At 41.9% G+C, this 27563-nt stretch overlaps 1 protein-coding gene across 1 annotated transcript in view; it reads left to right on the top strand.

Annotated features, from left to right (window-relative positions):
- LOC106577001 (protocadherin-15) overlaps positions 1 to 27563 on the top strand; it is a 263912-nt gene that overhangs the window by 45513 nt on the left and 190836 nt on the right. The window contains exons 3-4 of the mRNA XM_082964779.1: positions 6921 to 6935; positions 7830 to 7895. Coding sequence (XP_082820905.1) covers positions 6921 to 6935; positions 7830 to 7895 — 81 coding nt within the window. The remainder of the gene's footprint in view (positions 1 to 6920; positions 6936 to 7829; positions 7896 to 27563) is intronic.

A 27563-nucleotide genomic window follows, 5' to 3' on the forward strand; every position in this document is an offset into this window, starting at 1 on the left:
TTTATTTAACCAGGTTGGCTAGTTGAGAACAAGTTCTCATTTACAACTGCGACCTGGCCAAGATAAAGCAAAGCAGTTCGACACATACAACAACACAAAGTTACACATGGAATAAACAAACATACAGTCAATAATACAGTAGAAAAGTCTATAAACAGTATGTGCAAATGAGGTAAGATAAGGGAGGTAAGGCAATAAATAGGCCATAGTGGCGAAGTAATTACAATATAGCAATTAAACACTGGAGTGATAGATGTGCAGAGATGAATATGCAAGTAGATATACTGGGGTGCAAAGGAGCAACATAAATAAATAAATACATTATGGGGATGAGGTAGTTGCATGGGCTATTTACAGATGGGCTATGTACAGGTGCAGTGATCTGTGAGCTGCTCTGACAGCTGGTGCTTAAAGTTAGTGAGGGAGATATGAGTCTCCAGCTTCAGTGATTTTTGTAGTTCGTTCCAGTCATTGGCAGCAGAGAACTGGAAGGAAAGGCGGCCAAAGGAGGAGTTGGCTTTGGGGGTGACCGGTGAAATATACCTGCTGGAGCGCGTGCTACGGGTGGGTGCTGCTATGGTGACCAGTGAGCTGAGATAAGGGGGGGCTTTATCTAGCAAAGACTTGTAGATGACCTGGAGCCAGTGGGTTTGGCGATGAGTGTGAAGCGAGGGCCAGCCAACGAGAGCGTACAGGTCGCAGTGGTGGGTAGTATATGGGGCTTTGGTGACAAAACGGATGGCACTGTGATAGACTGCACCCAATCTGTTGAGTAGAGTGTTGGAGGCTATATCCTCACCGAAGTCGAGGATCGGTAGAATAGTCAGTTTTACGAGGGTATATTTGGCAGCATTAGTGAAGGATGCTTTGTTGCGAAATAGGAAGCTGATTCTAGATTAAATTTTGGATTGGAGATGCTTAATGTGAGTCTGGAAGGAGAGTTTACATTCTAACCAGACACCTAGGTATTTGTAGTTGTCTACATATTCTAAGTCAGAACCGTCCAGAGTAGTGATGCTGGACAGGCGGGCAGTTGCGGGCAGCGATTGGTTGAAGAGCATGCATTTAGTTTTTCTTGCATTTAAGAGCAGTTGGAGACCACGGAACGACAGTTGCATGGCATTGACGCTCGTCTGGAGGTTAGTTAACACAGTGTCCAAAGAAGGGCCAGAAGTATACAGAATGGTGTTGTCTGCGTTGAGGTGGATCAGAGAATCACTATTGACTCAAGACATTTCAGCATTTCGTTTTTAATTCATTTGTAAAAGTTTCTCAAAACATACTTACTTTATTTAACCCTTAATTTACCAGGTAGGTTGACTGAGAATGCATTCTCATTTACAGCAATGACCTGGGGAGTAGTTACAGGGATGAATGAGCCAATCAGAAGCTGGGGATGATGAGGTGGCCATGATGTTATGAGGGACAGATTGGACATTTAGGAAGACTGCACCTTACACAGGGCAATTTCCCCAATCACTGCCCTGGGGTATCGGGATATTGTTTTCAGACCAGAGGAAAGAGTGCCTCCTACTGGCCCTCCAACACCACTTCCAGCAGCATCTGGTCTCCCTTCCAGGGACCAACTAGGACCAAACCTGCTTAGGTATGCTGCTGGCCAATTCCACTTTGACATTATGGGGCATTGTGTGTATGCCAGTGACACAACATCTCAATTTAATCCATTTTAAATTCAGGCTGTAACACAACAAAATGTGGAAAAAGTAAAGGGGTGCAAATACTTTCTGAATACACTATGTGATCCTAATTGTGGATAGACCATGATGTTGAGATCATTGTTCCTGAAAGACGTCCTTCTTGTTCTTAAAATATGTCCCTCTATTTCAGACAATTGTAACCTAATGCACTTTTTTCCTGGTTATTGTATTATTGTCTCAAGTATAGGCTACATTTCCCATGCATCTACAACTAAGTGGCTTCACTCTCAGCATCGCTCCAAGCTACACTGAAGGTGCATCAATGGCATGTTCAGCATGGCCCTGCAAATACCTTTGGTCACATTGAATTGGACATGGAGTCCTGGTAGATACCCAGGCCTCTGGTTACAGAGATACTGATGATCAGTAAAGAGTGTCAAGTCATCAGAGTATCATGTTACCCATGACACACCATGCTGTCGAACCCTCACGCTCAGTCCACTTAGGCCTGTTGGGGACTCATTTTGACCCTTTTCTAAATGAATAGACACCATCCTGTCCTTCTCTCTCAGCTATAGAGTGTCTTGCTGCAGAGTATACAGTATCTCTTTACTAAGCACATTTGGGCTCAATCTTCTCAGAAATCTGTTGAATGAATTGGCTGTTGACCCTTATTGCAGTTTAGTTTTAGTTCTCTGCATGTTGTCCCCTCCTTTAGAGGAGTTAAACGTATGTTCCAAGCTAGCCTCTACTCCCCCTGCTATTCTCTGTTTGTATTGATTTTCACTTGTATATCATTCTCTATACACTTGGTCCAACACTCCTGATGATGTGTGTGTGTGTGTGTGTGTGTGTGTGTGTGTGTGTGTGTGTGTGTGTGTGTGTGTGTGTGTGTGTGGCGCGTGCGTGCACGGAGGGGGGGGGGGGGGGGCGAGAAAGAGCTATATGTCCTCCCATCTCCCTCTGCCATTCCTCTTTCTCTGTCCTTCCCTCTGTTGTGTCTGCCCCCACCTGCCTTTCGTTGTATCTCTCTATATTGTATTTTTCTCACTGTCTTACACGTTGACTCAGAGCATCCCAAACGTGTTCAATGGGTGACATGTCTGGTGAGTATGCAGGCCATGGAAGAACTGGGGCATTTTCAGCTTCCAGAAATAGTGTACAGATCCTTGCGACATGGGGCCGTGCATTTTCATGTTGAAACATGAGGTGATGGCGGCGAATGAATGGCACGACAATGGGCTTCAGGATCTCTTCACAGAATCTGTGTGAATTCAAATTGTCATAGGTAAAATGCAATTGTGTTTATTGTCCGTAGCTCATGCTTGCCCATACCGTTACCCCACTGCCACCATGGGGCACTCTGTTCACAACGTTGACATCAGGAAACCACTCGCCCATATGACGCCATACACTTGGTCTGCCATCTGCCTGGTACAGTTCAAACTGTGATTCCTCTGTGAAAAGCACAGTCCAGCATGCCAGTGGCCATCAAAGGTGAGCATTTGCCCACTGAAGTCGGTTACGACGTTGAACTGCAGTCAGGTCAAGACCCTGGTGAGAACGACGAGCATGCAGATGAGCTTCCCTGAGACAGTTTCGGACAATTTGTGCAGTAATTCTTTGGTTGTACAAACCCACAGTTTCATCAGCTGTCCGGGTGACTGGTTTCAGACGGTCCCGCAGTTGAAGAAGCTAGATGTTGAGGTCCTTGGCTGGTGTGGTTACAAGTGGTCTGGCTGTTTAGACGTACAGCCAAATTCTAAAAAACAACATTGGAGGCAACTTATGGTAGAGAAAGGAACATTAAATTGTATGTCAACAGCTCTGGTGGACATTCCTGCAGTCAGCATACCAATTGCACGCTCCCCTCAAAACATGAGACATCTGTGGCATTGTGTTATGCAGATTTTAGAGTGGCCTTTTCTGTCAAGGTGCACCTATGTAATGCTGTTTAATCAGCTTCTTGATATGCCGCACCTGTCAGGTGGACTTGTGCACAGAATTTGAGAGAAAAAAGCTTTTTGTGCATGTGGAACATTTAAGTGATCTTTTATTTCAGCTCATGAAACATGGGAGCAACACTTTACATGTTGTCCAGTATATTACGACAAGCAGTGGTGTAAAGTACTAAAGTAAAAATATTTTAAAGTACTACTTAAGTAGTTTTTTTGGATATCTGTACTTTACTTTACTATTTATATTTTTGACAACTTTTACTTTTACTTTTCACTACATTTTTTAAAAAGAAAATAACCCCATACATTTTCCCTGACACACAAAAGTACTCGTTACATATATACTCCGTGCACGCACGCACACACACACACACACACACACACACACACACACACACACACACACACACACACACACACACACACACATATATATATATATATATATATATATATATATAGTGTATAAATTGTTGCCATCTGGTTTAGTTAATAATAGGAATTTGAAATGATTTATACTTTTACTTTTGATACTTAAGTATATTTGAGCAATTACATTTACTTTTGACACAGTATATTTAAAACCAAATACTTTTACTCTGGTAATATTTTTCTGGGTGACTTTCACTTTTACTTGAGTCATTTTCTATTATGTATCTTTACTTTTACTAGAGTATGACAATTGCGTACTTTTTCTACCACTGACGACAAGCTGTGTGTTCTTCCAAATATGTTCGCTTTCCTGCTTGCTGGCTGCACAATGCTCTCCTTATGTTTTTGGCTCTTGTACCCCTTTCCCTATTGGACCAAGTTAACTCGACGCACACCTCCTGACTTCACAATTGAGCTTTTTAGGATTTGCCCTGGCCTGCCAGATATGTCGATACATCTAGAAGCAGCTTTGCCGTGGTGTGTGTATATGCCTATACCAACTTCAACAGTAGGCTTCATTAGCAACCTGAGGAACGTTACAACCTATGGTATTTAGGAATTTCAGCATGACTAAGCTATGTTTACTATGAATACAGAATTCCAGGGGTGGGGCAGTGATCGGAACCATCTCTGATATTCTCTTCTAACTCTGGGAGACCACCCGAGAGGGAAGAGTCCCAGACGGAGAATGTCAGAAAACAAACACACAAACACCCTGGAAAAAATGTAAACACCAGATGAAATATGGTGTTCTATTTTCTGTTTGGCTTTGTAGTCAACATGTGTCTCTTGACTGTGCTGACTTTAAAGCTGATGTGGTTATGGTGTGTGTGTGTGTGTGTGTGTGTGTGTGTGTGTGTGTGTGTGTGTGTGTGTGTGTGTGTGTGTGTGTGTGTGTGTGTGTGTGTGTGTGTGTGTGTGTGTGTGTGTGTGTGTGTGTGTGTGTGTGTGTGTGTGTGTGTGTCTCTTGCTGCCCTTCTGCTGCAGTGTGTGCTCTGATCTCAACAGGGGACCATTAACAGAGCAGTACAAGCCATTGTTCTTCCTCCCTGCTGGAGAATATTCTTCTCAAAGCAGGCTTTTGACATTACTACACACACACAATAAACATAAAACCAACAGACTCCTTGGGATCCTAAGGCCTTGCTGAAGGTCTCATTTTAAGAGACATTCTGCACACACACGTAGTTACACACGAACACATACACACACCCCCCATACACGCCTAAACATACTTCCACTCTCCCTTTCTCTCCACATATTTGCTCAGAGCTGATGAGCATACTCATTTTCATTTGCTGTGTTGTGTATGCCTCAGATTGGTAGGTCGGACCACTTTCTATTTTTGTCTGAATCAAAGGAAATGTAGATGTCTGTGTTTCTCCAGCAGATGCATTCATTAATCTAATTGCTGTGAAATTGGAGGAAATCTGAACTCCTATATCAGAGCTCCTACTCCTACTCCTAACAGATTAGCTGTGCAGTTACAAAATGACTGAAATGAGATGAGCTGTGTGCCACCTTACTGATTAAACCTCTGAATTATTACACACATAGACAGCATACATATGAATGCCTTTTCTCTGTCTCATTTCAAATGAATGTGCATCCGCCTGAAGTCAAAAATGGACACAAACTGGATGTAATGAATACCCAATTTCATGAAACAACTGAACTTTCAAATATTGTGGCCCCCTTATTGCCATTGAATCACAAATTATCATGCGTAGCTGTGCTAGAGAAAAACCCCAAATTAATATAACAGCGAATTCAAGCCTGCAGTTGTATTACTGATTCATGTGCACTTTAAACCTTCACATTACTGGAAGGGCTCGTGGGCATGAATATTTGATGGGAAAACGATCGGCCCGTTCGCACCTAGCGACAGGTGTTTAGTTGCGTAAGAGGAGTTAAGCAACAGACTGCCATTGAGGAACCTTAGAGGGGGTTATTTTCTCTGTCCCTCTCTGATGACACACAGACGTATTGTAAGGAGACACCAGGGCTGAACAGCAGATCACATGTGTTCATCAACATGCCTTAGACAGGGACACTAGTTGCTGAATGAGTTACGGTCAGAGTCAACTTGTTCTCCATGTCCAGTAAACATTATCCTTGAACCTGGTCACTCAGCATCTCTAAGAATGTCACTGCTGATGTCAGTAAGGTACATACTGTAGGTTCATGGACTTGGGCCATAATATGTGCCTTTATAAAGTCTTGGATGCCAGTAAGGTGCATAGGTTCATGGAGATCATTCATCATATGTGCCTCTAAACAGTGTGCTATTAAGTAATTAAGTGGGAAATGATTTTCTTGGAGAAAGACAGTACAGTACCATCTAAGTATTGCTAATGTCAGTAAGGTATAGCTTGAGGAAATTATGCTTGGTTATTGTTTCTGTATGTATGTGCCTTTAAGTGCATGCCTCTGAAGAGTTCACTTAAGTAATTACGTTCAAAACAAACACTTATCATGAGTTTTTAAGTCAGAAAATGTATGCAACAATTTCAGATTGCCCCTTTAAGTAATATATGGTAAAATATGTAATTATTTCCAAACTACAGTTATCATTTCCAAACTACAAGAAAAAAGGCTAACTATGTTGTGGTGGATGTATCTTGTTTCCTACTCCCATGCCAAATGACGTCCATCTAAATATTGCTTAAACTGAGATCTAGTGTCTTTTATAGAGATGTTATTTTGATTCACTGACTCTCTATTCCTTCACTCCACTCCCCCCTTTCCTCTCCTGTTTTTTTCTCTCTCTCCTCTAACATCAAACCTCTCCTCTAAACCATCATGTTATTCTTTTCTCCCATGATTCTTTTCTGCTTTCCTTCTATGGCACCACTAACCCTGACCTCTAAAGACTGGCAGTATGAGGGTAAGAGGGTAGACCTTCACTTTTTCTCTCTCTCTCTCTCTCTCTCTCTCTCTCTCTCTCTCTCTCTCTCTCTCTCTCTTCTCTCTCTCTCTCTTTCTCTCTCTCTTTCTCTCTCTCTTTCTCTCTCTCTTTCTCTCTCTCTTTCTCTCTCTCTCTCTCTCTCTCTCTCTCTCTCAGCATTAAGTGTATATTGACTCTCAACTAGGGTTGCAAAGCTACCGGTAATTTAACAAAGCTAATAAACAGTTTACCTGTGTCAATCTATGGTAACTTTGGTAATTTATACTTGAATAACAAAAACATATGTATATATTAAACAACAATGGTATTCACTATGTTGATGGTTTATGTTAATGTCATTGTATTATTTTTTATCATGTTATTTAATTATTTTATATATTTGATTTGTGATAAGGCCACAGAGAGGGCCAGAGATAATTACAGACCAAAAAGGCCACTAGATGTCTTGTGGTTAATTACATAAAATCCTTGACTACCAAAATTCTGGTAGTTTACTGGCAAACTTTTTTCAGTAATATACCCTCCCTTTGCAACCCTTCTCAATACCTTTCTCCTGTCTTTCTCTGTCATACAGTCATCACTGAAGTGCAATTCTCTCTTTGTACTCTCAGTAATTCCCATCTGTGCATCTCCTGTACTGGACACTGTGCTCATGTTGTCCCCAACATGGTTGTCATATATTGTCATCATGTATTATAATGATTTGGTCATCACTGTGCTTTTGTGTCAGTGTCATTCAACCCATCAATGTTCTTCAACAGTCATAGAAATGATGCAACCATTCATAATCAGTTATGCCATTTTATGTCAGCGTATAACATAAGGCTCTTTGTGGTATTAATGTGTTTTATTGCATTCTCTCTCCGCATACAGAATGTAAACTGTCTAGGTCAGGCCCACCTGCTACCATAGTGACCATCGATGAAGAGAGCCCCAATGGTATGTACTTCCTTTTTGTTTTCTCTGTACAGTACCCGCTGTTCAATATAGACCATAACATACATTACAACACAGAGTTGAAGTACCGGTACTTGGATTTCTAAGTTAAGAGTCGACTGGTATGCTACTGGGTGCCCAATCAAACCTCTACCCACAAGGCTAGGAGCCTTTGTGCTCCTGTTGAGAACACATCTAGCTTAAAGACTTCAGTTACCTGTAGCACTATACTTTCTATTTAACTAATTAGCTCGAGGAAAATCAACTTGTTACAGGCACTTGTTGTTGTTGTGTGTGTGTGTTGGTCTCCCCAGGCAGGGGACGTGTGTGCTTGGTACAGATGGTGTTTCTCGTGGTGGTGCGGTGTGGGGCTCCATTAGTGTATAGACCGCTCTCAACCGAGGACGGCACGGCTATGCATGGCTGTGTGCAACTGGTGACGGCTACAGCTCTGAGTGTGTTCAAGGACTCAGGGATGTCGCTAAACAGATGTGCACCAGTTGTTGGGGTCAAGTGTGCTGAAATCCTTCTTCAGTTTCCTCATTATTATCTTCCTCCACCTTTTGCCTCTCTTCCTCTTCCTCCTCTTCCTCCCCCTCCACTGCTAATATAGTTTTTGCTGGTGAGGTGAGATGTTGCACCGTGCGGATTCATTTTATGTGTTTTTTTTTCAACTGGTAAAAGGAATGTGGTTGAGAGTGAAGTAACTTCCAGCTGAGAAACAGGTGGACCTGCCTCAAAGTGGCTCCCTGCAGGAATAAGCTCTGCAGGTTAACAACATTTAATGAGCAGTTTTCAGTGAGCATGCTTTTCTGGGTCTGTTTATACAGTGAGTTTATTATTTCACACGCGCTTCACTGGGCTGTCACATCATACTGGAGTTGCCTCTCACAGGTGTGTGTGTGAGCGCACGAGCTCAACTCCATTTGCCTGTGCTTGTGCGTCTCTGTTTCTGCTTTGCTGTTGTTTTGTTCTGGGTATGATTTTTCGAAATTGAGAGCTGTTGTTTGTCAGTTTTGGGTGGGGCTTTTCAAAAGACAAACCGCTCAACAACCAGACCCTTATAATGGATGTCACAGCCCTACCTCTCCATACATGTCTTTCCCAGCCCTACCTCTCTATACATGTCTTTCCCAGCCCTACCTCTCCATACATACCTCTCCATACATGTCTTTCCCAGCCCTACCTCTCCATACATGTCTTTCCCAGCCCTACCTCTCTATACATGTCCTTCCCAGCCCTACCTCTCCATACATGTCCTTCCCAGCCCTACCTCTCCATACATGTCCTTCCCAGCCCTACCTCTCCATACATGTCCTTCCCAGCCCTACCTCTCCATACATGTCCTTCCCAGCCCTACCTCTCTATACATGTCCTTCCCAGCCCTACCTCTCCATACATGTCCTTCCCAGCCCTACCTCTCCATACATGTCCTTCCCAGCCCTACCTCTCTATACATGTCCTTCCCAGCCCTACCTCTCCATACATGTCTTTCCCAGCCCTACCTCTCTATACATGTCCTTCCCAGCCCTACCTCTCCATACATGTCCTTCCCAGCCCTACCTCTCTATACATGTACTTCCCAGCCCTACCTCTCCCTACATGTCCTTCCCAGGCCTGCCTTTCCATACATGTCCTTCCCAGCCCTACTACTTCATACATGTTCTTCCCAGCCCTACCCCTCCATGCATGTCCTTCCCAGCCCTACTATTTCATAAATGTCCTTCCCAGTCCTACCTCTCCATACATGTCCTTCCCAGCCCTACTACTTCATACATGTCCTTCCCAGCCCTACCTCTCCAAACATATCCTTCCCAGCCCTACCTCTCCATACATGTCCTTCCCAGCCCTACCTCTCCAAACATATCCTTCCCAGCCCTACCTCTCCATACATGTCCTTCCCAGCCCTACCTCTCCAAACATATCCTTCCCAGCCCTACCTCTCCATACATGTCCTTCCCAGCCCTACCTCTCCATACATGTCCTTCCCAGCCCTACCTCTCCATACATATCCTTCCCAGCCCTACCTCTCCATACATGTCCTTCCCAGCCCTACCTCTCCAAACATATCCTTCCCAGCCCTACCTCTCCATACATGTCCTTCCCAGCCCTACCTCTCCATACATGTCCTTCCCAGCCCTACCTCTCTATACATGTCCTTCCCAGCCCTACCTCTCCATATGAGTTTCTGTGATATGGCCATGATGGATTGTCTAGGGAATGTGTTAGACTGAAATGCAGTCAGACCTGCGTTAGAAAGCCCCTCTCGTCCCTGTATCAATGTGTACTACTCTGATTCGCCATGTCTGAGAGATTTGGGCTTTATCCCCCCTCATAAAACACTAATTTACCTGGGATATGGCCCCTGTCCTTTTATTTATCTGGATGTGATGAAAGTGTCCAGGCCTGGTGTTCCTATAATGGAATGTTAAACAGGCAACCAGTCATTATTGACCAAAGCAATTATCCATCTAAATGTGGTCAATTTCTTCCTCCTGTCACACACATGCATTACAAATTACATATAATAAGATTCCATCTCCCCTGCATTCCCTTTTATATTAGTTTACGTCAGTCACCAGAAAAACAAACAGAATAATCATCAGTCCTTCACCATTTGCTTTGTCTGTAGGTTTCCAAGAAATGTCCCTGTTTTAGAATGGCTTTTGCATCACTTGAGGGATGAATACATCATAAGCCTTGTGATAGAAGACTTGAATCAGTTGCTGAAATGATATTTTCAAAAAATTATTTCAATGGCCGTTCATTGAAAAACAGAGTAGCCTGCACACTGCTCTTGCTCATATAACTTAGTTTTATTAACCCGTTACACTCGTGGGAATTGGCCTATATGCATGTAGGTGTCAACAGCTCCCTAGGAGAGGTGGGTGTGAAGTCAGGCGCAGGAGAGTAAAAATATAGATAAGGCATTTATTCACGAGTCCAACCATAGAATGGGCACAGGACCAACAGTAGCCCAACGACATGTTCTGGAACACAGTCCAGAAAAATACATAAGACTTAACCGAACAAAAATAAACGCAACCCAAACCAACGACAGATAACAAACAATCCCGCACGACAACAAACAGGTAGGGCGAGAATAAATACCCCACGAATGACCTAAACTAGACACAGGTGACACACAAGACAGACAAAACCAAACGAAAAGGAAAAAAGGATCGGTGGCAGCTAGTTGACCGGCGACGACGACCGCCGAGCGCCGCCCGAACAGGGAGAGGAGCCACCTTCAGGGGAAGTCGTGACAGTAGGGCCCAGTTCTAATGTTTCAAACAGAAGAAATATGAGAAGCATATGCACAACTATAGTAGAAATTGAAAGGAAACCGAAAGTGAGGACACATTTTGTACATTTAAAATGTTCTGTACTTTTCGCAGCATTTGTCAATACCGAAATCTGACTCTTGATAGATTGAGTAACATAATAAGAATATAAATGGAAAATGTGGGGTATGTGTAACATAAGACAAGAAAAAAAGGACAAGAGTTTGAGTAGCTGTCTAACTTGTGATATGACTCAAGGAAAGAGCTTTCAACTATTAGGTGCTTTTTTGAGCTCTCCTAGCTTTGCAATTTAAGGAACTAAAGCAAGAACACTTGTATTATTTTGTTTGGAATACAGCCCTGCATCCTCACCTTCAGACAATTACTGTTGTTGGTTACGCAATCCAAAAACGGTCCATTATAAATCACAATCTGGGTCAAGAGGGCATAATTTGAAAGCTTATTCTATTGCCAGCATGACTAGCTAAGTTATCCAATTTTGATCTTACAGTTGTGATCACTACATGTGAGGATCCAGTGGCTCAGATCAGCTGGGCAATGGTTGACAATGGCCAGACCTTCTCTGGCCATTGGGAGAGGGAGAGGGCGCTGGGGGTGCTTTTTGACACCTCACAACCGGTCGTAAATGTTATGCAGCAGAGAACTCTCTTGCTTCTTAGTATCAACCAAAGGAATGTCTTTGTCTCCAAAATACTTTTTCTGGCCAAAAAAAAAAGAAAAAAAAAGTGAACACTGGGACAAAATTCCTAACATCAGAATGTAGGGAATGGTCAGTGGGGACCTAAAGAATAATCATGTCATATTGTTTTTCATTTTGTAATGTCTTTAGTAAGGTTATAAAGGAAATACTGCAACTTGAAAAGTATTTACACTACAGGAATGAGGTCTCCATCCAATACCTGGTGTAGACAATGTGAAAAATGATGAAAGTATTTGTGTTAAGCTAGGAATGTGATTTTTGTTTTTTAATAAGATAGTTGTTTTTGAGAATACCTTGCACAGTAACTAGCCACATCCCGAGTGAGGTCAGAAAAGTGTGTCAGTGTGATGGAACCGCCCTTTTCGAGTGCTTAAAAGTATTGGAAGAGAAATTAACATCAGACCAGAAAGACGTGAGATCGTGGTCCACACATTTGAAATGGTTAGAACTTAACCTCAACACGAGGTGAAGATAAACTCACCAGACTAGACCAGGACACCGCCAGTCTGCAGCTGTGCATGTAAAGTCGTTTGGAAATTTACTATCTACCCGAGGAAGAGGAGAAAGTAATTCCCCTCTCAGACAATCACTGATAAGGCTAAGTAGCTGTTCTTAGGAAACAGCCCATTGGAGACCGGACAACTAAGAATTAGGACATTGTGACCTCTGTGGATAATCAAAGCATATACAAGTGACCCACAGAAAAGGCTCACCAAACCAACATTCTTCCAAAGGAGGGCTCGTCCCGACAGAGAAACGGCAAATGGCATTCAACACGTAAATACCTTTATTACTTCTTATTCCAAACGGGCGGCAGTTTGTGTGCAAGGTATATGAGTAATGTGAGGACAGTCCTAGAATGTATCCACGATAAATGTCCCTTTCTCTCTTTTCCCCCACCCCCTCTCCATATGTGTAACAAGCTGTCATATCTTGTCAGTCTACTAGGGACCTTTGTCTCATGGAAGTGTGTATGTGTATTCTGTGTTATTATTTAGTTAGCTAGTAAATACATAATTAAACCAATTTGTGTACTACGGAATAATGCTTGCGGATGGGGTTGTTGCTGATCCAAGAAGGTTGTGACCGTTCAGATTATGAGATTGATATGAGGTAATGATTAATAAGTGACTGTTATTTAATTTTAAATCTTCTAGTGTTTAATTCAGGAGATGGCAACTCGTTAAATAACCTCTTCCGTGGTGGCCCAAATTCTTAATGAGATAATTGTTACATGATTAATTTAAACAATTAAAACAATTAAACAATTAAACAATTAAACATAGTTAATGGATTAAATAAATAAGTCATCAGATACAATTTTTATTTTACATTTTTATTTAACCTTTCGGTCTAATTTCATTAATTAGTTAAATAAAGTGAGGACACATTTTGAGCATTTTACATTTTCTGTACTTTTCGCAGCATTTGTCAATACCGAAATCAGACTCTTGATACATTGAGTAACAACATAAGAATATAAATAGAAAATGTGGGGATGTCCAACATAAGAAAAAAAGGACAAGGGTTTGAGTAGATGTCTAACTGGTGATATGACTCAAGGAAATGAATGAAAGTCATGTCACGACACAGTGTTAGGCTTTCACAAGGCACTTCGGAGAAACGGATTGTAATTTTGGTGTGCAAAGAATGGATCCATGAGCGCCTTCAGGTACTTGTTCTGTAGGCAATTTTCTTCACAATAGACAAACATTGGTATGTTTGCTGTACAATTACAAGTATGACATGGCGTCATTAACCAATTGTTCAGAGTAGAATGAGCCTATCATAAACATTGATACTGTAAATGACATGAGTTTTATAATATTTGTGCGTGTGTGTGGTTTGCTTGCAAGGGTGTGTGGTTTGCTAGCATTACAACGAAACTGTATTTATTATAATCCTCAATGTCTCATCTTTCTGAACACATCAAGTCCTCTTGATTTACAGCATTCCCGTCTCTCAGGCGACAAAACGTTAGCAGAAGTAGCCAATGGGAGGGAGGGATGGGGGCATCTTGTTGCGCAAGCCAATTAGCGGGACGGATGGCGCACCTTCTAGTTGCGCTTGGTGCTCACACTTAGAGCGTCTGTCAGTTGAATCCCATACAGCGCTGTGAAGCGGAGACCCAGAGCTCTCTCGGCTTGTATAGCCCGTTACTGTACAGCCACTGCTTTCCAATTTAGGCACTTATCAATGACCAAACCGTATACGGATTGATAAGTGCACAGCTTAAGTGTGGGCCTCCCTGCTTTTGTCAGAGCTTTGAAAAAAAGCTCTGATGAAGGCCAATAGGAATACACGTAAGCTTTAATAAAAAAGTGAAACAAGCGAGAGCAGTGTGCAGGTTTCTCTTTTCTTTGAAGTAATGCAACAAAACTCAGATGTGAGAGTGCTTTTTTCGCAATTTGAATGGCCATTCATTGGTATTGTGTGCTGTAGCATTATGGTGAGCCAAGGAAAGAACAGAAAACAATATTGATTCATGTCACTTTCTTTACTGCTTAGTGATCAAAGAGAGGTCTGAATAGCTTGGCCTCATTGTTTTTTCATGTTGTTGCTAAGGAAGAAATGGACCCAAATTTTGACGTCAATTTCCATTGTCAATCGTACCATCATTGGTGTATTGAATGGGATAATGCAACGGGAAGGATTGTATTGACTTTACTGAGAGAAGAAGATGAGGATTGCATATTACAGTATGACTTAAAGGGAAGCAATATGATGCCTGTATTCAAATGATCCTCATGTATATTATCTATACAATTCCAAGATTGATTGATGAGGACTTATTGGTCAGCTGGGGATATACTGATAGAAGGGTGAAGAGATGGATAGGGAGATAGGTTGAGCAATGTAAAAGATGGCTAGGAGGACAGAGTGATACATTGCTATATAGATGACTAAACAAAGCACTTGCTTATTATTGTTTAGGTTCAGGCTTAGCTTGATTCTAGACATGCTTTTCTCATTGCAGCTCACCATGTCTGCCTACTGGGAACTCTGTGCAGTCTGAGAATGCCAAGGGCTCACAGGGGGATATGACTGCTCACTCAGATGGAACATAGCATGTTTAATTTATCCAAAATGTTTGTTGTGCAGTCACTCTGACAGGTGCCAGAAACATTCAAAGTATCACTTCACCATTTAAAGCTGATTTCTATCGTAAAGACAAAGCTTGTTTTGTTTTGGCTTTTTTGCTGGTTCAATGTATGAGAAAGCAAATGTGTTTTTTTCACAGGTTTCAACTGCAGTTAATCGGATTGAAGAGATTTCTATCTGGGGGATAAAGGATATGGGCTGTCTGCAGGTGCAGAGAGAGACGGGAACTGAACTAGAGAGAGAGCATTACAGAAGTGAGTGGAGGTAGAGAGAGGACGTTGGAGAGCGAGAGAAAGGACGGCGAGAAGGAGAGTGAGAAGACAGAAAAAGAGAGAAAGTGTGTGAGAGAACGAGAGAATAATACAGATTGTCTTAGAAGAGAGAAAGAAAAGCGAGTGAGAGGTAAAGAGATTAAGTGAAAGAGATGGCATGAGCAGTATAGAGATAAAGGCATAGAAAAAGAGATTAAGAGAGAGAGAGAATGAGCTATAAAAAGAGAGTGGACGTGAGCGAGATGGGAGGGACAGAATGGAAGAAGCAGATCAAGGTGCCTGTAAACTAAGGGTCTGGTTCCTGGTGTTTATCTTTTCTATACAAATGCATGATTTATATCAGTTGAAGCTAGGAACGTGTGAAAGGCTGCCCATTCCTCTCACGGAAATATTGAGCAGTGTAGATGAAGGGTTTTATTAGAAAGGAGCATTTTATACAGTATGTGCTGTGGGCGAGCATAAGTCGCGGTGAGATCACTTGGAAGACTGATAAAGTAGGACTATCCATATGAATGACATACACTGATTATACAAAATGTTAAGAACACCTGCTCTTTCCATGTCATAGAATGACTAGGTGAATCCAGGTGAAAGCTATGATCGCTTATTGATGTCACTTGTTAAATCCACTTCAGTCAGTGTAGATGAAGGGGAGGAGACAGGTTAAGAAGGATTTTTAAGCCTTGAGACCATTGAGACATGGATTGTGTATGTGTGCCATTCAGAGGGTGAATGGACAAGACAAAATATTTAAATTCCTTTGAACAGGGTATGGTAGTAGTTGCCAGGCGCACCGATTTGTGTCAAGAACTGCAACCCTGCTGGGTTTTTCACGCTTAACAGTTTCCCATGTGTATCAAGAATGGTCCACCACCCAAAGCATTGGGAAGCATTGGAGTCAACCTAAAACAGCATCCCTGTGGAACACTTTCGACACCTTGTAGAGTCCATGCCCCGACAAGTGCAAGTGACCAATGCTGTTTCAGATTCTGTTCATGCCCTGACGAATTGAGGATGTTCTGAGGGCAAAAGGGAGGGGGACGGTGTTTGATATACTCTGTATTTAAGTCACAAATATCACTTCCCTTCATGATTAAGATATCGCTACCCTGATTAAAAAATACACACACACAGTGCCTTGAAAAAGTATTCATCCCCCTTGGCATTTTTTCCTATTTTGTTGCATTACAATCTGTAATTTAAATAGATTTTTATTTGGATTTCATGTGATGGACATACACAAAATAGTCAAAATCGGAAAAGTGGTGCATGCATATGTATTCACCCCTTTTGCTATGAAGCCCCTAAATAAGATCTGGTGCAACCAACTATCTTCAGAAGTCACATAATTTGTTAAATAAAGTCCACCTGTGCGTAATCTACGTGTCACATGATCTCAGTATATATACACCTGTTCTGTAAGGCCCCAGAGTCTGCAACACCACTAAGCAAGGGGCACCACCAAGCAAGTGGTACTATGAAGATCAAGGAGGTCTCCAAACAGGTCAGGGACAAAGTTTTGTACAGATCAGTGTTAGTACAGATCAGGGTTAGGTTATAAAAACATATCTAAAACTTTGAACATCCCACTGAGCACCATTAAATCCATTATTAAAAAATGGAAAGAATATGGCACCACAACAAACCTGCAAAGAGAGGGCCGCTCACCAAAACTCACAGCCTGGTAAGGATGGTATTATTCAGAGAGGCAACAAAGAGACCAAAGATAACCGTGAAGGAGCTGCAAAGCTTCACAGCGGAGTTTGGAGTATCTGTCCATAAGACCACTTTAAGCCGTACACTCCACAGAGCTGGGCTTTATGGAAGAGTGGCCAGAAAAATCAATTGCTTAAAGAAAAAAATAAGCAAATATGTTTGGTGTTCGCCAAAAGGCATGTGGGAGACTCCCCAAACATATGGAAGAAGGTACTCTGGTCAGATGAGACTAAAATGTAGCGTTTTGGCCATCAAGGATAATGCTATGTCTGGCACAAACCCAACACCTCTCATCACCCTGAGAAAAGCATCACCACATGAAGAAGCATGGTGGTGGCAGCATCATGCTAGGTGGGACAGTAGCGTCCCACCTGGCCAACATCCGGTGAAATTGCAGAGCGCGAAATTCAAACTACAGAATTATAAATATTTAATCATAAAATCACAAGTGTATTACATCAAAATAAAGCTTCACTTCTTGTTAATGAAGCCGCTGTGTCAGATTTCAAAAAGGCTTTACGGCGAAAGCACACCATGCGATTATCTGAGGACAGCGCCCCCGCATACAAAACCATGAAAAACATATTTCAACCAGGCAGGTGCGACACTAAAGTCAGAAATAGCGATATAATAAATGCCTTACCTTTGATGATCTTCTTCTGTTGGCACTCCAAAAGGTCCCAGTTACATCACAAATTGTCCTTTTCTTCTATAATGTCCTTCTTTATATCCATAAAAACTCAGTTTAGCTGGCATGCTTCAGTCAATAATCCACCCAGTTTCCTTCCATCAAAATGCATACAAAATTAATCCCAAACATTACTAATAAACTTTTCCAAACAAGTCAAACAACGTTTATAATCAAACCTTAGATACCCTAATATGTAAATAAATGATCAAATTTAAGACAGAGAATCGTTATTGTCTTTACCGGAGAAAAATACCAAAGAACGCGCTCTCAATCACGCACTTGGAAACACTACAGCCAAAATGGGAGCCACCTAGAAAAACTACAATTTCTGGCTCATTTTTCCAAAAACCAGCCTGAAACTCTTTCTAAAGACTGTTGACATCTAGTGGAAGCCCTAGGAACTGCAATCTGGGAGGACTTCGCCTTATAATAAAAGTGACAGCCATTGAAAATAGTGGTAGGCTGAATTTTATTTTTTTGGGATGGTTTGTCCTCGGGGTTTCGCCTGTCATATCAGTTCTGTTATACTAACAGACATTATTTTAACAGTTTTACAAACTTTAGAGTGTTTTCTATCCAAATCTATCAATTATATGCATATCCTAGCTTCTGGGCCTGAGTAACAGGCAGTTTACTTTGGGCACGCTTTTCATCCGGACGTGAAAATACTGCCCCCAACCCAAGAGAGGTTAAGGGGAAACATTTACATGTCTTGGAATGGTCTAGTCAAAGCCCAGACCTCAATCCAATTGAGAATCTGTGGTATGACTTAAAGATTGTTGTACACCAGTGGAACCCATCGAACTTGAAGGAGCTGGAGCAGTTTTGCCTTGAAGAATGGGCAAAAATCCCAGTGGCTAGATGTGCCAAGCTTATAGTGACATACCCCAAGAGACTTGCAGCTGTAATTGCTGCAAAAGGTGGCTCTACAAAGTATTGGCTTTTGAGGGGTGAATAGTTATGCACGCTCAAGTGTTCCGTTTTTTTGGTCTTATTTCTTGTTTGTTTCACAAGAAAAAATATTTTGCATCTTCAAAGTGGTAGGCATGTTGTGTAAATCAAATGATACAAACCACCCAAAATCCATTTTAATTCCAGGTTGTAAGGCAACAAAATAGGAAAAATGCCAAGGGGGGGTGAATACTTTCGCAAGCCACTGTACTGTGCATGCAAGCACGCACACACATGCATACAATGAAAGCTGAAGATGAAGAATGCTCCCTCTCCACAAAAGCAATGGCAACAGCAACAGGCTTCTACAGGGCATCCCCTGTAGTTAGACTTGGGCTGTATCGCCAAAGAGCTACATTGCTGAATAGTTACCCTGAACTAGCTGATGCCAATCAACTAATGTGAAGAATAAGAATGCACTAGATTCAGTCTGATAACGAGACAGGCTAAATACACCACTAGACACAGACACTTGGCTCAGGACTGAGGCTGCATTAGAGGAATTGACATAGCAAAAGAAGAACCAAGCAGCTAAAGCAGAGGGTTCCAGACAATAAATGTAATTCAGTCTCTCGGTCTCCTCTTTCTAGGAAAGCATTCAAGGACTGAAGGATGCTGTCTTCCATAGGAAAATGTCAGGTACAAAGTACCTCAGAACCAGCTTCAGAATTGTTTTAAATATTGTTTGTGGCTTCAACAATCTGTGAAAGCGCCCATGCAAGGGCCTTGTGACTGTTTTTACTCCTTTCTCCAGCGCTATTTCAATCCTATTTCTCTCTCTCTCTCTCTCTCTCTCTCTCTCTCTCTCTCTCTCTCTCTCTCTCTCTCTCTCTCTCTCTCTCTAATTATCCACACACACATGATGGTGAACTAAGACACTCTCAATTGTCAATTGTTTTATTTCATTCTCACATTTGAATTAAGCAAATCTTGTTAATTTGTCTCTGGTGCACACCTGTTTGCCCATTACCCATTTTAAGGGTCTCAGATTGATACGAAGCTATTATGACTGGGCCCTGTAATTATAGAATGGTTGCTATGTTAAAATGAGAGCTCTGTGTATTTCTGTTTTAGTGCTATGTTGGTTGTAACTTCTTCTAGCTGAGATGCCGGTTTGGTATTCTGGAGCCGTCTCTCTGTGATTCAAACGATGAGACCCCTGGTGGAAACGCATACATGAATGCCTGGCAGCAGAGTAAAGAGAGAGAGACAGAGTGTGTGTTTGTGCGTTTTTGTTCCTGCATGAGTATGCATGTGCCTGGGTTGGTTACAGTGTGGATGTGTTCTGCGATGTGATTGGTTTACATTCAAGGGTTTAATTTGGATTTGGCAAATGTTCATTCCCAGTTTACCACTGCCAGTGTGATACAGAGAAAGTGTTTGTGTGTGTAATAATTTGGTTGGTGCTTATATTTGCCCTATTTCACAAGTGTTTATTAATATGCATGTGTGAATTAGATGTTTTTTTTTGTTGCATATCCTAAAGTCCCTGAGAGGACGACCCTGTAGCAATTAGGGTTAAGTGCCATGCTCAAGGTCACATCAACCGATTTTTTGACCTTGCCAGCTCGAGGATTTGAACTAGAGACCTTTCGGTTACTGGCCCAACGCTCTGACTGCTAGGCTACCTGCCGGCGTGTGTGTGCGCATGTGCATGCTTGCATACGTACGTGCGTGCGTGCGCCCTGTTGAAGTGATTGCAAGGCCAGCAATATGTAATTAGAGAGTGTGGCTGAAAGGACTGGATTAGTCCCCAACACCTGCTACTTCTTTGGATTAGAGAGGGAGAGGAAGAGAGAGGGATTGAGAGGCGTGTGGGGGAGATGAGAATGGTACATGGAAAGTGGAAAGCAAAGAGAGAGGGTAGTGTGTTGACAGTGTGCATACTGTAGGTGCTCGCATGCTTGCCTCCGTGCATGTGATGTATTAGCAAATAAAGATTTAATTTATCCAGACTTTCCATTTTACAATTTTTTTTTCATCTGATGTATCTCGATGGCTTCGTGTTTGAATCTGCTTGCTAATTCAGTGGAACGTCAAATCTTTAGTGGAATGATAGAACACTAGTTGATATTTATCTCGGTGTTCACCCAATTAGCTTTGTGGGGTTGCTAGTGTGGTTTTTTGGTATTGTGAAACATATTCCTACAGTTGATGAGTAAATAAGACTGCGATTACAGTATTATGTTGAGATAAACAGTCAGTTTAATTAGCTGTGTTGTGCTAAATTGCGTTGACTCTTTGTTTACCCTCATTAAAAATAAGCTATAAAGATGACTTTCTGTGAAGTATAGCTAGCATTCTGCATCCTCATTTACATACACTTAAATTCTTTGTGGGGGTTCTTGCCTTTTTCCATTTAAAAACATCCACCTTTGTCTCATTTTATTTTCATAGCTATCTACTCACAAAACAGATTACTAAATCATATGTAATATGTTCACTCACATTCCCAATATTATATAAACCTCTAATACAGAACTCATCCGAACAACTTAAATTCCCAACTGTAATGCAATTTTATAAGTAGGAAGAAAAATTCCTCTTTACCATCCTTCAATTTTTCTCAAGTCGATTCTGACATGAATTCTCAGCCCCCGCTGCATTATCCAAATGCCTCTCCCAGAGTGTCTGAGCATTGTCACGTTAGATTTAAAAATGTTCTGTGTATTGTCATTTTGGATTTACATCTCTCTAAGAAAATCCTGGGGTAAATTTTCACAAGAACAGCATCCCCTTGTATTAGTTGCTTGGAAAATCTGGTCTCAAGAAATGACTTTACTTTAATAGTTTCGTAGTCACACAAGTAATACGGATTAAAAGTTTAAATGTATTTTCTTTTTTTTTGTTGATTTCAGTTTATGTGACAAAACAAGCAAGCATAGTGTAGAGAGTCATTGTACCATCTAAACCACTGTGAAATATATTTTCCATAATATATATTTTTACATCTGTTTGAAGCTGGTGTACAAAAGTAAAAGACGCAAAAATGAAACTTCAGAACGGAAAGCATAGAAGTAATGCACCTAGAATTGATTTACCGCTTCTTGGATTTACTTTCAATGAGAATGACAGATCTATAACTTACCTTTCTATGTGAATTTGCCCAAAAAGTTACATATTGCAGCTTTAATCCTCATCAGACTGAGTAATCATTAAAGGGATAGGTCATCTTCATTTCACTATTGGATCTCATTCCTCAGAGATTATTTTTCTAAATTGCCTGCAAAATCAGCATTTAGATACTTCCCTTGAGAACGGGGCTGAACTTACTGATTTAGCCTCGGTTTCAATTGTCCTCATTAGGAAATGAGAATGAGATTTGGGTCTTGGAGGCGTGCGTTGATGTGGGTGTCTCTTGTGTAATAATATTAATACATTTTATTTGGGGAACGCCTTTCAAGATACTCAAGGACATATTACATTAAAAGTAGGCCTACATGAAATCAAGTACAGTACATAAAATCAAATGCATCAATTAAATGTGCAATTTAAAATAAAAGGACCAGATTAAACAGAAGGGGAGGGGTTGGGAAGAGGATGAGAACCCAGTTTAGGGTAAGGGGTTGGGTAGGGGACACACATATGGATACATAGGGAACTGGGAAGGCACAGAAGAGGGCGGTAGGACAGAGTCAATCATGGACGCTAGCCTATAAGATATAAGCATCGTTGAAGAAGTGTGTTTTGAGGAGGTTTTTGAATGTGATGACTGCATGTCGTATGTGTAGGGGGAGTACATTCCAGAGCCTGGGTGTCGAGCAGCTGAAGGCCCTGGCACCTATGGTGGAGAGGTGGAATGGGGTTGTGACAAATAGGGCTATCTTCTGTATACCACCACTACCTTGTCACAATACAACTGATTGGCTCAAACACATTAAGAAGGAAATAAATTCCACAAATTAACTTTGAAAAAGAAACACCTGTTAATTGAAATTCCAGGTGACTACCTCATGAAGCTGGTTGAGAGAATACCAAGACTGTGCAAAGCTGTCATCTAGGCAAAGAGTGGCTACTTTGAAGAATCTCAAATATAAAATATATTTTGATTTGTTTAACACTGGTAAGAAGCTCATTGACATCCATGGTGCAGCTGTGGCAAGGCTCAAGTGGAGATTAGGCCAGCTTCAGCAGCCTCGGTCTCTCTAGTCGAGGCTTTGGTCTGGAAAATAATCACACAATTCTCCCAGTTACTCACAACTGAATGGGAGGGAGGGAGGGAGAGAGGGAGAGAGGGAGGGAGGGAGAGAGGGAGAGAGAGAGAGAGAGAGAGAGAGAGAGATTATTTTTTATCTGCATTCTCCTTAAGATTGTATGTCTGCAGCAATGTTTAATAGGCTTGCATTGTTGAGAGCACGTCTTAAGTCTTGTTGTCACACGCTGTCTGGACTGAGAGTGTGACAGAGCTTTACGTACAACACAAAGCTAATCAGAAGGCTTTACCTCTCCGAACAGATTTAACCTGCGGGATGCTCACTGGTTCCGTGAATAGAGACCCTAAAAGTCCTCATCAATACCACTTTCATGGATGTGGACATATTTACTGTAACAATGAAAGTCAAAGTCTCTCATTAGATGTTGGGGTGAAAGGGAATGTGATGCAGAGGGCGATACCCTATAGAATAATAGCATTCAGAAAACTTAACGAGCGATATAGCTGGTGTTGGTTGGCCACATTCTGCAATGAAGTTGTTTAGCTTTTAACTCACCCTTGGATCTTGTGCCCTCTGCCTTAAATGAGAACATGAACAATACTAGAATAGAGTGTGTCAGTGTCATCTAAGGGACATGGGAGGGTTAGTGGCCCTGGAGCACTCACATCTATAGCTTTGAAATACTTTGAAAGGCTGGTCATGGCTCACATCAACACCATCATCCCAGACACCCTGGACCCACTCCAATTCACATACCGCCCCAACAGAACAAGAGATGACGCAATCTCTATTGCACTCCACACTGCCCTCATCCACCTGGACAAAAGGAATACCTATGTAAGAATGGTGTTCATTGACTACAGCTCAGCATTAACCAACATAGTCCCCTCCTAGCTCATCACCAAGCTCAGGACCCTGGGACTGAACACCTCTCTCTCTCTGCAACTGGATCCTGGAATTCCTGACAGGCCGCCCCAAGTGGTAAGGGTAGACAAAAACACATCTGCCATGATCAACATCAAAACGGGGCCCCTCAGGGGTGTGTGCTTAGTCCCATCCTATACTCCCTTTTCACCCACGACTGAGTGGTTGCGTACGACTCCAACACCATCATCAAGTTTTCTAAAGACACGACGGTGGTAGGACTGATCACAGACGACAATGAGACAGCCTACAGGGAGGAGGTTAGAGACCTGGGAGTGTGGTGCCAGGACAACAAACTTTCAACATCAGCAAGACAATGGAGCTGATTGTGGACATCAGGAAATGGAGGGCCGAGCATGCCCCCATTCACATTGACAGGGTTGTAGTGGAGCCGGTCAAGTGCTTCAAGTTCATCTGTGTCCACATCACTAAGGAATTAACATGGTTCGCACACACCCACACAGTTAGGAAGAGGGCATGACAACGTCTCTTCCCCCTCAGGAGGTTGAAAAGATTTGGCATGGGCCCTCAGATCCTCAAAATGTTTACAACTGCAACGTTGAGAGCATCTTGACTTGCTGCATCACCGCTTGGTACGGCAACTGCAAGGCACCCGACCGCAAGGCACTAAGGAGGGTGACGAGTAGGGCCCAGTACATCACTGGGGCCAAGTTCCCTGCAATCCAGGACCTCTATACCAGGCAGTGTCAGAGGAAGGCCCAAAAGATTGTCCAAGATTCCAGCCACCCAAGCCATAAGACTGTTCTCTCTGCTACCGCATGGCAAGCAGTACCAGTGCACCAAGTCTGTAACCAACAGGACCCTTAACAGCTTCTACCCCCAAGCCAAGACTGCTAAACAAGACTGCTAAATAGATAATCAAATGGATACCCGGACTGCCTGCATTGACCCTTTTTTGCACCAACTCTCTTGCACTTACTCTATGCAGTACACACACACTGGACTCTACCCACACATTCATACATCCTTACACACACACACACACACACACACACACACACACACACACACACACACACACACACACACACACACACACACACCTGCACATCGACTCTGTACTGGCTCTGCCTGTATTTATTTTTACAACATTTTTATTTGTTTTGTTATTTTTTGTTGGGGGGGGGAGGGTTACAGGTACATTATCCATTTCAAATGACAAGTTTACAAAACATGTACCCATAGGCTGCCAGTCAAAAGTAGAAGAAAAAACTAAGAAATAAATTACATACAAAGTTAAAATTATAATAAATTAAAGATGAACAGGAAAATAAAATAGAAAATAAGTGTACCTCCACCCCCAACCTCCCATCCCATTCCCCCACTCCACCTACGTTTTGATGTAACTTATGAACCGCTTAATGCAAATCTCTACTATGTGGGAACTGTATGAGTGTGTTTGTGTTCAGCTTTGCTCACTCTCTCCATTCACACTTGGTTGATGGGTGCTGAAGGGTCCAGGGTGTGAAACTGTAGGGGTCAAGCGGTGGGAGCCAAACCTCAGCCACTGACACATCCTATCGAACACAGAGTTTGATCCACCATGTCAGGTATAGAGTAAAACCGTACTTCTTACACAACCTCTTATAGAATACTCCTGGTCTTGAAAAGTCATACTATTGGATTTTTTCATACAGCATGGTGTTTTTCACTGGATTGAGGACATTAATTACTTTTCAGTTAATTTTTTGGGGGCTTTTTGCGTGGAAAATATCATGTTTCTTGTATTCTTTCAAAGATCAAACACAATTAAACCTGCAATCGGTTCGACTTCAGTACAAAACAAATGAAGTGCTTATTGATCTGTTTTTCATTAATCTTTTGATTTTCTCCCTGCTAATTTCAAAGCCTTTGGTAAACCTCAGCACATGTACTAAAATGATCCTGTGATTGATTATATTGGTCAAAGGTCTAAGATATCGTGAGTCTAGAAACTCTGCTCTGAGTCATCAAGGCTTACACCTTATGAAAGGCATTATCTTTAATATATATTCAATATCTACAGAACTCACACAAAGCGCCTGGTCTCTCAATTAGAGAAAACGGTATATTATCTAAATACTAATTAAATAATTACATAGCTATTGTTTGAAACATATCATCATATGAGTGGCAGGTAGCCTTGCGGTTAAGGGCGTTGGGCCATTAATTGAAAGATCACTGTTTCGAATCCCTGAGCCGACTAGGTGTCGATGTACCCTTGAGCAAGGCACTTAACCCTAATTGCTCCAGGGCCGTTGCCAATAATGGCTGATCCCTGGCTGTGACCCAACTATCTGAGAGCATCTCACGGGGAGTGGGATATGCAAAAAAAAAATCCTAATAGGACTGATAACATCCTAATGTTATCACCATTATTATTAGAGCCATAAAAGGTATAGTGAAGTGGAATTCCGCCGACGTACCTTCCCATAGCTTCTGAAATAGAAATCTATTTGATTTGCAATATCAGCCGTGTCTGGTACAGTAGCATGGTTCTGCAGAGTGTCTTTTGATATTTAGAATAAAAGTCACCTGGTTTTCAACCTTCCCAACCTTCCCATGTTACCCCGCTCCTCCACAAACTCTGCTGGCTTCCAGTCGAAGCTTGCATCCACTACAAGACCATGGTGATAGCCTACGGAGCAGCAAGAGGAACTGCCCCTCTCTACCTTGAGGCTATGCTCAAACCCTATACCCCTACCCGAGAACTCCGTACTGCCACCTCTGTTCTCTTGGCTCTCCCACCCCTACGCGATGGCAGCTCCCGCTCAGCCCCTAACAAGCTCTTCTCTGGCCTGGCACCCCAATGAACCAACACTTGCACTTGACTCCTCCCCTTCTAGCACTGATTTTGCTGATGACTACTTTATTGAGGAAAAGTGAAGTTTCTATTCCTGTCATATGTGGTTGTCCCACCTAGCTATGTTAAGATGTTAAGATGAATGTAAGTCGCTCTGGATAATAGCATCTGATAAAATGTAAAATGAAAATGAAAATGAGTCCTCTGCCCTCCCTCAGTGGGCTGGTCACACTGTGAAGTCTGAAATAGATTAAATGCTCAGTGGAGAAAAACCCATAGGTAGGAAAGCTTCAGCAAGAATTTTTTTTGCAAGGTTTCTCACCAGCTGCAGAAGTTTACTTCAACATGACCTCTTTCCTTTGTGAGTTTTGTAAGTATTAGATTGATAGAGTAAGTGACTAGAAGTGCATGAATCTTCCATTGACAGAAATAGTGAAAGCCATTGCTAGCCTTACTTTCTCCACAAAGCTTAAGTGTAATTAACATTATAAAGCAACAAGGCTCCATCTCCCTCCTCTGTAATATCATCTGCAGTATAATTTATGAACAAGATATTCCAAAAAGATGTCCCTCTCAAATTACTGAAGCGAAAGTATGAAAATGCATTGTTTTGAGATTAATGAACCTGCACGGGTCCCTGTCTTCCACTTTAAATTAAATTCTTGAAGATCTATTATTCAAATGGGGTTGTGTCCAAGTCAGCGGGAGATAATGGTGTGTCCTCTTGATTGCAACACAGCTGCATCAAACATGCCGTGCCCCAAACATGGAGCATACACTTTAATGGTGAAAATGTAGATTGTTAATAATAATCCTCTGACTTCCCTGGAACCTCCTTCCTGTATGTTACTGCATTAGGCCATTTTATTTAAGCATGAAATACAATGTGTTATACTGTCATGTCTGTGACTATCATTAAATGTGAAGACTGTTATTTTATATCAAATCAGTTTTCTAGGTTTAATTATTATGTGATTAAACTAATCATGTAAACATGAATTAACTAGGAATTCGGGGCACCACAGAAAATGTTGAGATTACAAATATAACTCT

Source organism: Salmo salar, chromosome 18 (genome assembly GCF_965601325.2).
Source record: "Salmo salar chromosome 18, fSalSal1, whole genome shotgun sequence".
Lineage (NCBI taxonomy): Eukaryota > Metazoa > Chordata > Actinopteri > Salmoniformes > Salmonidae > Salmo > Salmo salar.